This window comes from Lithobates pipiens, unplaced genomic scaffold (genome assembly GCF_037356315.1).
Source record: "Lithobates pipiens isolate NorthernLeopardFrog02 unplaced genomic scaffold, aLitPip1_a1.2 Scaffold_23, whole genome shotgun sequence".
Classification (NCBI taxonomy): domain Eukaryota; kingdom Metazoa; phylum Chordata; class Amphibia; order Anura; family Ranidae; genus Lithobates; species Lithobates pipiens.
The window spans coordinates 65,816,546-65,828,850 of record NW_027507785.1 but is presented as its reverse complement, the minus strand read 5'-3'; the positions used below and the strand labels follow the sequence as shown (position 1 = coordinate 65,828,850).

The following is a 12,305-nucleotide window of genomic DNA, read 5'->3' as shown; positions in this document are numbered from 1 at the left end:
CAGCGTACGTGTCAGCGTGATGGTCAGCGTACGTGTCAGCGTGATGGTCAGCGTACGTGTCAGCGTACGTGTCAGCGTGATGGTCAGCGTGATGGTCAGCGTGATGGTCAGTGTATGGGTCAGTGTGATGGTCAGTGTGATGGTCAGTGTGATGGTCAGTGTGATGGTCAGCGTATGTGTCAGCGTATGTGTCAGCGTGATGGTCAGCGTATGTGTCAGCGTGATGGTCAGTGTCAGCGTATGGGTCAGTGTATGGGTCAGTGTGATGGTCAGTGTCAGTGTATGTGTCAGTGTGATGGTCAGTGTGATGGCCAGTGTCAGTGTGATGGTCAGTGTGATGGCCAGTGTCAGTGTATGGGTCAGTGTGATGGCCAGTGTCAGTGTATGTGTCAGCGTATGTGTCAGCGTATGTGTCAGTGTGATGGTCAGTGTATGTGTCAGTGTGATGGTCAGTGTATGTGTCAGTGTGATGGTCAGTGTATGTGTCAGTGTGATGGCCAGTGTCAGTGTATGTGTCAGTGTGATGGTCATTGTCAGTGTATGTGTCAGTGTGATGGTCAGTGTGATGGCCAGTGTCAGTGTATGGGTCAGTGTATGGGTCAGTGTATGGGTCAGTGTGATGGTCAGTGTGATGGCCAGTGTCAGTGTATGTGTCAGCGTATGTGTCAGCTTATGCGTCAGCGTATGTGTCAGTGTATGTGTCAGTGTGATGGCCAGTGTCAGTGTATGTGTCAGTGTGATGGTCAGTGTCAGTGTATGTGTCAGTGTGATGGCCAGTGTCAGTGTATGTGTCAGTGTGATGGTCATTGTCAGTGTATGTGTCAGTGTGATGGTCAGTGGGATGGCCAGTGTCAGTGTGATGGTCAGTGTGATGGCCAGTGTCAGTGTATGGGTCAGTGTATGGGTCAGTGTATGGGTCAGTGTATGGGTCAGTGTATGGGTCAGTGTGATGGTCAGTGTCAGTGTATGTGTCAGTGTGATGGCCAGTGTCAGTGTATGTGTCAGTGTGATGGTCATTGTCAGTGTATGTGTCAGTGTGATGGTCAGTGGGATGGCCAGTGTCAGTGTGATGGTCAGTGTGATGGCCAGTGTCAGTGTATGGGTCAGTGTATGGGTCAGTGTATGGGTCAGTGTATGGGTCAGTGTATGGGTCAGTGTGATGGTCAGTGTGATGGCCAGTGTCAGTGTATGTGTCAGCGTATGTGTCAGCGTATGTGTCAGCGTATGTGTCAGCTTATGCGTCAGCGTATGTGTCAGTGTATGTGTCGGTGTGATGGTCAGCGTATGTGTCAGTGTATGTGTCGGTGTGATGGTCAGCGTATGTGTCAGTGTATGTGTCAGTGTATGTGTACGTGTCAGTGTGATGGTCAGCGTATGTGTCAGCGTATGTGTCAGCGTATGTGTCAGTGTGATGGTCAGTGTATGTGTCAGTGTGATGGTCAGCGTATGTGTCAGTGTGATGGTCAGTGTGATGGCCAGTGTCAGTGTAATGGTCAGTGTGATGGCCAGTGTCAGTGTATGGGTCAGTGTGATGGTCAGTGTGATGGCCAGTGTCAGTGTAATGGTCAGTGTGATGGCCAGTGTCAGTGTATGTGTCAGTGTATGTGTCAGTGTGATGGTCAGTGTGATGGTCAGTGTAGGTGTCAGTGTCAATGTAGGTGTCAGTGTGATGGTCAGTGTAGGTGTCAGTGTAGGTTTCAGGTGGGTTAGTGTAGGTGCCAGGTGGGTTAGTGTAGGTGCCAGGTGGGTTAGTGTAGTGGGTTAGTGTAGGTGCCAGGTGGGTTAGTGTAGGTGCCAGGTAGGTCGGTGTAATTATCAGGTAGGTCAGTGTAGGGGTCAGTGTGATGCGAGTAGTGCAGGAAGTAGGAGTCAGGTGGATTAGTGTATGTGTCAGGAGGTCAGTGTAGGGGTCAGATAGTTCACATGTGTAGCAAGGGCAGGGTAAAGTGGAGTCGGGCGCAGCGGGGGGGGGGGGGGGGGGGGCGGCAAAATTAGGTTTCGCCTAGGGTGTCAAAGATCCTTGCACCAGCCCTGGCTGTAACATAACAAAATGTGGAAAAAGTGAAGTGCTGTGAATACACAAATGCACTGTAGATTTTCTACAACTTGCCTTTAACACATTGTTTCTGATGTAACCCGCAGTTTGTCTCTCAATGTCCTGCTGACACACAGAAGCTGGATGGAGGACAGGGGGCGACTGGAAGTGTAGATGAATCAGGTATGGAGAGTCATAACATTGTGCCTTACCTTTAGATATGTCCTACAGGAGGCTTCACTAACAACTAGGGTCGCCACCTTTTCTTCAAGTCAAACTCGAACACTTTAGCGGCGCACAGCAATTTTTTTTATACATATATTTTGCTAATAAATAACATTTCTAATCGTATGATGTTAATAACAAGAGTCCCCTTTACATCAGAGTCCACAGAGTTCCCCTTTTACATCTGAACTCGCAGAGATCCCTTACAATGTAAAGCGGGAATCTGCAGACTCTGATGTAATGGAGAGCTCAGGGGACTCTAACATAAGGGATGCTCTGGGAACCCTGATCTAAAGCCTTGTACACACGGTCGGAGAATCCGTCAGAATGTGTCCTATCCGGCCGTGTCGTCAGATAATCCGACTGTGTGTGGTATGCATCGGACTGATTCCATCCGAATCTCCGTCGGACCCAATTTTCCAACATGTTGGAAATATTTCCTGACCAACTGGTTCGATCGGACATACTCCGATCATGTGTAGAGAATTTTGATCGGACAAAGTGCCACGCATGCTCAGATCAAATTCCTACACCAAAGCTATTGGCTACTAGCCTGAATGTAGTCCCATCGTAACGAAATTACGTCATCACGTTCTGAAAGATCGGATTTTTTGACAACTTAGTCCGACCGTGTGTATGCAACAGTTTCAGACAAGATCCGAAGGACAAAATCCGACGGATTTGGTTGTCGAAATCTCCGACCGTGTGTACAGGGGCTAAGGGGGGACACTGACAACTCTGATGTAGGCAAAGAACTATGATGTAAGGGGGGGACACTGGGGTCTCTGGTATAAAGGGGAACTATGATGTAAGGGGGGACACTGGGGTCTCTGGTGTAAAGGGGAACTATGATGTAAGGGGGGACACTGGGGTCTCTGGTATAAAGGGGAACTATGATGTAAGGGGGGGACACTGGGGTCTCTGGTATAAAGGGGAACTATGATGTAAGGGGGGACACTGGGGTCTCTGGTGTAAAGGGGAACTATGATGTAAGGGGGGACACTGGGGTCTCTGGTGTAAAGGGGAACTATGATGTAAGGGGTGCTATGAGAACCCTGATTTACCTTAGTGTACTCTCTCAGAGGCAGGAGAGAAACTTCAGTCACAGACAGGGATTAATGGTGAGCTCGCTCACCCCTTGGCAGTCAGCACCTCTCATCGAGATGTATTTGAGGCTGCTGGACTTCAAATTTCCTGCCCCCACTTTCCTTTTCTGAGGCACAGCCCTGGGGATTGGAGTGTGGGCAGACACAGAGGGGTAGGGGCAGGAGGAAGAGGTGCAGATCCAGCCCTCTCTACTCTCCCATCTGTGTGTGTTTGGGGGGGGGGGGGATTGTTAGTGCTGGCTTTGGACAGCATGAACAAGAGTGTAACAGACACTCTCAGCTTAGACAACTGCAGCCAGCAACCCTGCTGGGAAGCCATAGTCCAGTCTGAATATGTCCGGGTTTCAGGCAGTCTGAAACCTGGACACATGAATCCAAACCCGAACTGTCCGGGTGAATCCCGGACAGGTGACAACCCTACTAACAACAAGGTACAGAAATCCTAGCAAACTTCCAAAGTCTTTTATAGTCTCAAATATTAGTAGTCTCTTATCTATCCAAAGCTGTGCCTCTCTGTATAGTGCAGTCCTAATCCTAGTCCAGTCATTCTCAACCAGGATTCCGTGGAACACTAGGGTTCTTCCGGGGGTTGCTAGGGGTTCCTTGAACTGTGGCTGGTTGACCTTCCATTTGATGGTGCTGTTGTTCCAGGACCAATAACACTTTGCAGAGCCAGCAACATGACACCAATGATATTATTATTTTTAGCATTATTTCTATTTTTCCTTCAAATTGTCTTTTTTAGCATCATTCCTACTGACCACCAATGTAAGGGACCAGTGACTCCTGATTATTTAGCTTTATTACCAAAAAATGGTTCCTTTGAGATCTGATTTTTTTTTTAGGGGTTCTAGTCTGTAATCGAGTCTCCATGTTGGATCATGTACGCCAGGGCCGGGACAAGGGGTGGGCAGGAGGGGCGGCTGCCCCTGGCACACTGGTTTATTGCAGGGGTAGGGGGCACCCTGACCCTAACCCTAAGGGAAAGGGGGGTGCAGTTTGGCATCTTTGCCCTGGGCGCTGGATGACCTTGTCCCGGCACTGATGTACGCCAATGTATGCATTAGGGGCAGGTATACCTGGAGGTAGCTCAATCCTCCCTAAAGGTGCAGGGACACACCAGAAGTCCAGTAAAGCACAGCTGAAGGAGTCCAACGGTCCCTGTTTCAATTTCACCAAGCTAAATAAAAATGATATGGTTCATCATATCTGAATATAGGTTCCACCCACTGTAGAAGTTGTAGAGATGACTTTGTGAATGTCACTGCTGGTTATATGACTACTTGACTGTAATATTTTGGGCTTGTAAATAAAAATTAAAAAAACATTGAATAGGCAGTCAGGGCATATGATATATTTTCCAGGCACCTCTTTGAAGCTTCAAAATCATCATGAAGGCCATCGAGCTACATCTCCTACTGGGAACCTCAAGAAGAAGCCTCGGTCTGCTGTGGAAAAGCACAAGCAGGATGGTAGGAAAACAATCAAAGACTCTCCATTGATGGGACTTTGTGGATGGGAGGGCCTAATGTATAATAGGTTAAGGAAGTAAAATAATTCATATTAACAACCAGTCAGGCTGGCTCTCCCTTCTTATGTTTCCAGCAAAAGGGAGTTGGTATGAAAAACCAGAACTGTTCATCTCTCAGAGACTGTAATATATGGGGCCCAATGGGTATGAATGATGAACAGTCTGTGCTTCTGAAAGCTAGTGATCACATTACCCATTTTAACCAGTAGTGAAAAATGAAGTATAGATTGAAGGTAATGCTTGGATGGTCCACGCAGTTCTCTGTACTTCCTTATTGAGAGTGGCACCGCTATTCCAACCAATCATCTGTCTTCTGCCCTACCACTCTCTCTGCTCATGCTCCAGTATTCCCTGGGGTCTGCTCATGCTCCAGTATTCCCTGGGGTCTGCTCATGCTCCAGTATTCCCTGGGGTCTGCTCATGCTCCAGTATTCCCTGGGGTCTGCTCATGCTCCAGTATTCCCTGGGGTGGAAGCCATACACTCCCACATTTCTCCCCAGTTAACCACCACAGGTTACATTCTTCATTGGCTTGCAGGGCAGGTTGCTTGACAGTGGCTTCTACAGGGAGCCTTGCTATCAGAACAGAGCCGAATAAATCATATGTGTGCATCCCCAGGCAAAGGAAGAGAGCGTACTGCAGTGATTGTCACACACTGCAATTATATATATAGTGTATATTGTATATATATATATATATATATATATATATATATATTTGCAATATAATACAAATACTGTGTGTCTATATATATATATATATATATATATATATATATATATATATATATATATATATATAGTGTGCTGCAAAATACAACATATAAGTGCCCACATAAAACAATAGTGAAATAAAGTGTCCAATAATCATATGTGCCCTGGAAGACATAATTTGTGACAAAACACGTAGGGGGAGCCCCCCTTATAGCATCATCACATATACCGTAAGTGAACCGGAAGCGCAGAGCTTTGCACACAACTTGCTATTTTATGCAGAACTGTATTCCTGCAAGTATTGGTATATCCCTACATGCATTTATTAATGACCTGGAGGTGAGCCCTGTGTTGGTGTTCTCTGGAAAGGGGACAAGTCTTGCAGAGGAAGACACTTGGGAGGCTTGGACTGTGGACCTGTATGCATTCTTTAAAGTATGAGTTTGGGGGTTATTGTAGATTCATACTTATCCAGGTTCCTGAGCAGAGAGCTGTTGACTGTCAATTAGTAGCTCTCTGCTCTGCTCCTCCTCGCTCGCTGGAGCGCTGAGTTGTGGAGGGGCGGGGATCAGCCGTCTCAGGCTCTCAGCGGCTCGCTGAGAGGCTGAAATGGCTATCAGTCAATCTTGGTGACGTCAGCAGAGAGCGGACTTCAGCCCACTCTCTGCTGAAAACGGGTCACAGAAGTGCAAAACTAATTAGTTTTTCACTCCTGTGACCCATAGGAGAATCCCAGCCGAATGAGCTCAGGCTGGACTTCTCCTTCAAGCATGTTATGACTCTTCGGCCTCATGCACACTGGACATTTTGCCAACTCTCCTAGAAACCTTTCCTCCTGGCAGCACCATTTTGGCATAAAAAAACGCTTGACGCTCAATGACCAGGCCATTTTTTGTGATTCGACACTGCGTCGCTTTAACTGACAATTGCACGGTCGTGCGACGCTAAAACCCAAACAAAATTGTCGTCCTTTTTTCCCCACAAATAGAGCTTTCTTTTGGTGGTATTTGTTCATTTCTGTGGTTTTTATTTTTTGCGTTATAAACAAAAAAAGAGCGACAATTTTGAAAAAAAACACATTTGTACTTTTTGCTGTAATAAATAGCTCCAATTTTTTTTTTAAAAAGTCAATTTTTTCCTCAGTTTTGGCCGATATGTATTCTTCTACATATGTTTAGTAAAAAAAAGCGTATATTGATTGGTTTGCGCAAAAGTTATAACGTCTACAAAATAGGGGATAGGTTTATGGCATTTTTATTATTATTATTTTATTTTTTTACTTTTTTTTTACTAGTAATGGTGGTGATCTGCGATTTTTATCGGGACTGCGACATTATGGCGGACACATTGGACACTTTTGACACATTTTTGGGACCATTGTCATTTATCCAGCGAATAAAAGAGGGAGATGTTTGTAGTCCAAATCAGGAGAGCAGACTAGGGTGACAACACCTCCTCCATAGATACAGTACAGTGAGTGAGCGTTGTCACCCGAGGACAAAAGGAAGTGTGTGACTGGCAAGATTGCCAGGTGAATAATAGAAAAGGAATGCAGCTACCACCAAGGTCTGCTATGCTGCCATGGATAAAAAAAAAATATTCTTGGGTTTAGATACCATATTATGATGCAGACAAGGAAGGTGTGACCGCCCTTATTAATATTTTAATCTAATCTTTATGTACACATGCTATGCCAGCTGAAGGGCGGATGAGAAAAACAATGAATACTACCATGATCAACCCAGAGAGACTGAAGCTAGCCAAGCTCCTAGTGGAGAAAGCAATTAAGGTCAGTAAAACGAGTTCAGCATACAAGTGTAGCAACATAATTATTAACTCCCTGCTCTAATTATTTAATTATCAAAAAAGGGTTTACTATGTAAGAGACCTGAGACAGGGGGCCAAGTTGAAGTCTTATTTTATAACAGCTAAAAAATAAAAGGCTATGGGGTGTATTTATAAAAAAAAAAAAAAAAAAAAAAAAAAAATTGCAGACCTATTTGTCCTGTGAACATGTAAAGTACATTCCTTCTGTTAATTGGTGCAAAAATGATTGTGATTGGGCTACTTTTTCTCCAGGTTAAGTGTTATTCTTCATTCAGAATAGTGATTAAGGACTATAATGCACTATGGCCACTAGATGGAGCTGAGTGTGTATTTCCTACCATCATCAACCCCATCTAGTGGGCAGAATGCAGTATTTTCCTGACTCGCACTTTTTTGTAAGAAGAATAACATTAGACTTAAAGAGAAAAAAGCCTTATATTTCTTTTTGCCTCAATTCACAAAGGATCAATGTAGTTTCTCAGTACAAATAACTCTGCAGTTTTTTTTTTATATATATAAATACATCATTTTAGAGTGTGTCTTCTTTTGAAAGAAACCCCAGCCTAAATAGAACAGCCTGTCTCCTGCCAGCATGCTGTAGAGAAGTGCTCTTGCTCTCTGTGTACTAACAATAATAATTATAATAGTCTGGTTCTAGCAATAACAAAGCCGTTTTTGTTTTTCTCAGTTTCCCCTGTAACATTGTTTTGTTACCTTTTGATCCTGCCAGTATATGACCTCTCACAAAGATCACAGTACTCCCCCTGATAATGACTTCATCTGTTTTTCATTCTCTAGAAAGGTCAGGGCCATCTTTGCTCAGGTATCAACTAGGGTCAGCATTTAGTTCTTGGATTGAGATGCCGGCTCGGGGTCATGTAAATCCTGGCTGTGTTCATGAATGTCTGACACAGATCAGCCCCTGGTGAAGGCAATAACCTTGTGGCTTGCTACAAGGTTACAATGTTTGCGTCTGATCACTGGGGGGGGGAAAGGAGACTGAGAAAATGCTTCCTTCTGCCTGCAGCAGACTGATGACATCATTCCAGCCTTGGCAATGTCACTGACTGGAGTTCAAGGATGGATTTTTGATGGAAGGTGGAGCTTTTCTGAAAAATTATACTGCATATGTGGATATGTCTGAATTTTATTCATAAAGACTTATTAATGCTGTTTTCTCCCCACCTCCATCACCTAGCAAAAAAAGATATTCAGCATCCACGGTCCATACCCCGTCATACGCAGCTGTCTGCGCAACCGAGGATGGGTGGAGAAGAAACTGCCCAAGGTGGCCAAAGCAGCTCGGAAAAAAGAGAAGTCTGCAGATGAGGAGACAGAGGAGGATGATGGTGATGGGAGCGGCCATGATGATGACGGTATTAAAAATGGCAGAACATGGGCTCCATATAGACATGAATGGGACGTTTCCATGCTGGGGTTGTGTGCTTTTTCGTTCCTTGCTGCAAATGTAACTAAAACTATTTCTTGGTAATATAATGAAAAAGGCAAAAAATATATCCCAGAATGTCCCAAAAGTATGCTATTATCCAAAGCTGACTCACTACAATAACAACTTCTTTATGATTCCAAGTGAAAAAACATCCAACCGCCACCCAGCAGCTCAGTCCTTGTCTATAGTAGTAAGCCGCTTCATCCAGGCTATGCACCCAACACGTTTCGTCCTACCCACAGGAGCTCCATGACTAAGCCCTGTGGGCAGGGTGAAACACATTGGGGGTGTGGCCTGGATGGAGTCGGGTTGAAGCCATTTGCTACTAAAGATATAGACTGAGCTGTGGTGTGTGGCAGTTGGATATTTTTTCACTTGGAGTTCTATAAAGGCAGGACAAGCCCTCTCTTCTGCCTTCACCCACACAGGAGTCACTGGACTATTGGATGCAGCACCCTACATTTTGCATGGTCAGGACTTCTTTATGATGCTTAATCAGTCCTTATATAGTGGGTCAGGGGCGTTGCTAGGTCTACAAAAGATTTGGGGCTAGAGCCCATAGCAGTGGTCCCCAACCTTTTTGGCACTGGGGATCGGCTGCGTGGAAGAAAATTGTGGCAATGCCCGGGTGGGGGGCGCGAGGGTGGTAAGTGTTTTTTCGTGGGGCAATTTGTCAGGGCAATGGCTGGTGTGGGCACTTTAATCATCCTGGCATCATGGTTGATATGGTGTTAGGGTGATTGAAATGCCATGTCATCTGCCAACAAATGCGGATTGTCACTTGCCACGTCGCCTGCCACCAGATGCAGATTTTCACTTGCCATTTCACCTGTCACCAGATGTGGAATGTCACTTGCCACGTTGCCTGCCATCAGATGTGGATAATCGCTTGCCACGTCACTTGCTATGCCAGCCAGAGCCACCAAATGTGCATTGTCGGTTCTCAGTGAGGGCAGGAAAGCGTTGATGCGGGTGGGCAGTGAGAGTTGATGTCATCTCGCTGCTTCCTGCCGCACCTCCGACATTGAAGAGGCCCGGCTGTGAGGGCAGGGCAGTGAGGCAGGGCGGGCTAAGGGAGATGATGTCATCTCTGCTCGCCTGCCAGCTCGCTTCTCTCATCCGCCTGCCTGTCTCCCTGCAGAGAGGCCACGGACCTATAGTGGGCAGCGGTCTGGTGGTTAGGGACCCCAGCGGTAAGAGACTCTGGGCTATAGCCCCAGAAGCCACCCCCTAGCGATGCCACTGCAGTGGGTATAGAAAATAATTCCCCCCTGTTGCTTTGCAGCCTGACATGAAAGAAGACACAGTTTTTGTTTTATCCAGCTTTATTTACTAGTGCAAATTATAACATCCAAGTGAAAGATATAACACCAACATGTCAAAAAATTTTTTTTAAATAAAATAAAAAACAGAATCACTGAATTAAAGGATCACCCCCCAATGTCAGTCTTTTGTTGAACCACCTTTTGCTTTAATTACAGCCTTTAGTCTGTTGGGATATGTTTCTACTAACTTTGCAATATTTGCCCACTCTTCTTTGCAAAATTGCTCAAGTTCAGTTAAATGTGATGGTGACCATTTGTGGACTGCAGTCTTCAAGTCATTCCACAGATTTTCAATGGGGTTTAAGTCTGGGCTCTAACTAGGCCATGCAAGGACATTCACCCTTTTCTTCTTCAACCACTGTGTGGTAATGTCTGCTGTGTGCTTTGGGTCCTTGTCATGTTGGAAGGTAAACCTTCTTGCCATTGACAACTTTCTGGCAAAGGGCAGCAGCAGATTTTCCTAAAAAATGTGATGGTATTTTGCCCCATCCATTTTTCCTTCTATCCTGACAAGTGCTCCAGTCCCTGCTACAGAGAAACCCCCCCATTACAGGATATTACCACCTCCATGCTTTTCTGTAGGAATGGTGTTGTATGGATGGTGAGCTGTATTGGATTTCCCCCAGACATATCATATGGTGTTAAGACCAAATAATTAAATTTTAGTCTCATCTGACCATAAGGCCGCGTACACACGCGCGGACTGTTCGCCCAACTTTGTCCGTCCAACAGTTTCGGCAAACAGTCCGCTCAAACTTAGCATGGACGGACATGGCCACACACGACGGACGAACAGTTTGCTGAAACCGTGCGCGATGACGTGAACGGCATGTACGACGGGACGAAAAATACGACGTCCTATACACTGCATTATAGCTTTCGGCGTGAAAATCCTTTCTGAGCATGCGCGCAACTTTGTTTGACGAACAAGCCTACACACGAGCGGACTGTTCGCTGAAACAAGGTTTCAGCGGACAGTTTTACGGAATTTCCGAAAAACCTTGTCCGTCCAACTGTCCGCTGAAACTGTCCGCTGAAAGCCCACACACGAGCGGACTGTCCGCCCAAACACTGTTCAGCGGACAAAGTTGGACGAACAGTCCGCCCGTGTGTACGCGGCCTAACACCTTTTTCTACGTGGCCTTAGAATCTTCAGGGGGCATTTTGGCAAAGCTCAGTGGTGACTGCATGGGGCCTTTCTTGAGGAGCGGCTTTTTTCTTGCAACCCTCCCATACAAGCCATGTTTGTGGAGCTTTTGTAAGATTGTGGTCACATGGACACAATGACCACTCTTTGTCATAAATTCCTGCAACTGCTTCAGAGTTGTTGTAGGTCTCTTGGTAGCCTCTCTGACCAGTTCCCTCCTGACTCTGTCGTCCAGTTTGGAGCGACGTCCTGATCCAGGGAGGGTCTGTGTTGTACCAAATACCTTCCACTTCTTAATAAGAGATGTCACTGTGCATTGATAAAGCCTTGGAAATTTTTTTGTACCCATCTCCTGACTTGTGCCTGTCCATAACTTTATCCCGTGACAGTGCCTTGCCAACCATAGTTGATTGTTTGCTTCAGTTGCACTAGCAGGTACTGAAATGCTCCAGAAAAGCTCTTTTCATGCTGAGCTAATCAAAATGACAACAGCTGATCACACTTGAAAGTTAAATGGCATTGAGAAGGTGATTGGCTACACTTGATTGAGTTGACAAGTCATTTTTAGGAATGGGTGATCCTTTTTCCAACTTATATTTTTGTTTTTTTGTTTTTTTATGACATTTTGGTGTTATATCTCTCACTTGGATGTTATAAGTATGAGTAAATACAGCTGGATAAAACAAAAACTGTGTCTGTCTTAATTTTGGCTGCAAAGCAACAAAATGTGATTGGTTTAAAAGCTGGGTGATTATTTTCTATACCCACTGTATGTGGTGGCTGCATTAGTTTTCTTTGTTTAATGGCTTTTATTCCATTATTTTCACCTAGTGATCCTACGAATAACACCCTTCATGGCTACACTCACTTCTCCAAAGCATCTATGCAGGGAGCACCAGGCCGGACTTTAGATCTGCGCTTATGCATCTCCACTACATGGGATCA

At 45.4% G+C, this 12,305-nt stretch overlaps 1 protein-coding gene across 2 annotated transcripts in view; it reads left to right on the top strand.

Moving 5' to 3' along the window:
• TTLL3 (tubulin tyrosine ligase like 3) overlaps positions 1–12,305 on the top strand; it is a 62,658-nt gene that overhangs the window by 30,848 nt on the left and 19,505 nt on the right. For both annotated transcript variants that reach the window (XM_077451786.1, XM_077451785.1), the window contains exons 3-6: positions 2,143–2,218; positions 4,731–4,838; positions 7,309–7,400; positions 8,637–8,814. In XM_077451786.1, coding sequence (XP_077307912.1) covers positions 2,143–2,218; positions 4,731–4,838; positions 7,309–7,400; positions 8,637–8,814 — 454 coding nt within the window. The remainder of the gene's footprint in view (positions 1–2,142; positions 2,219–4,730; positions 4,839–7,308; positions 7,401–8,636; positions 8,815–12,305) is intronic.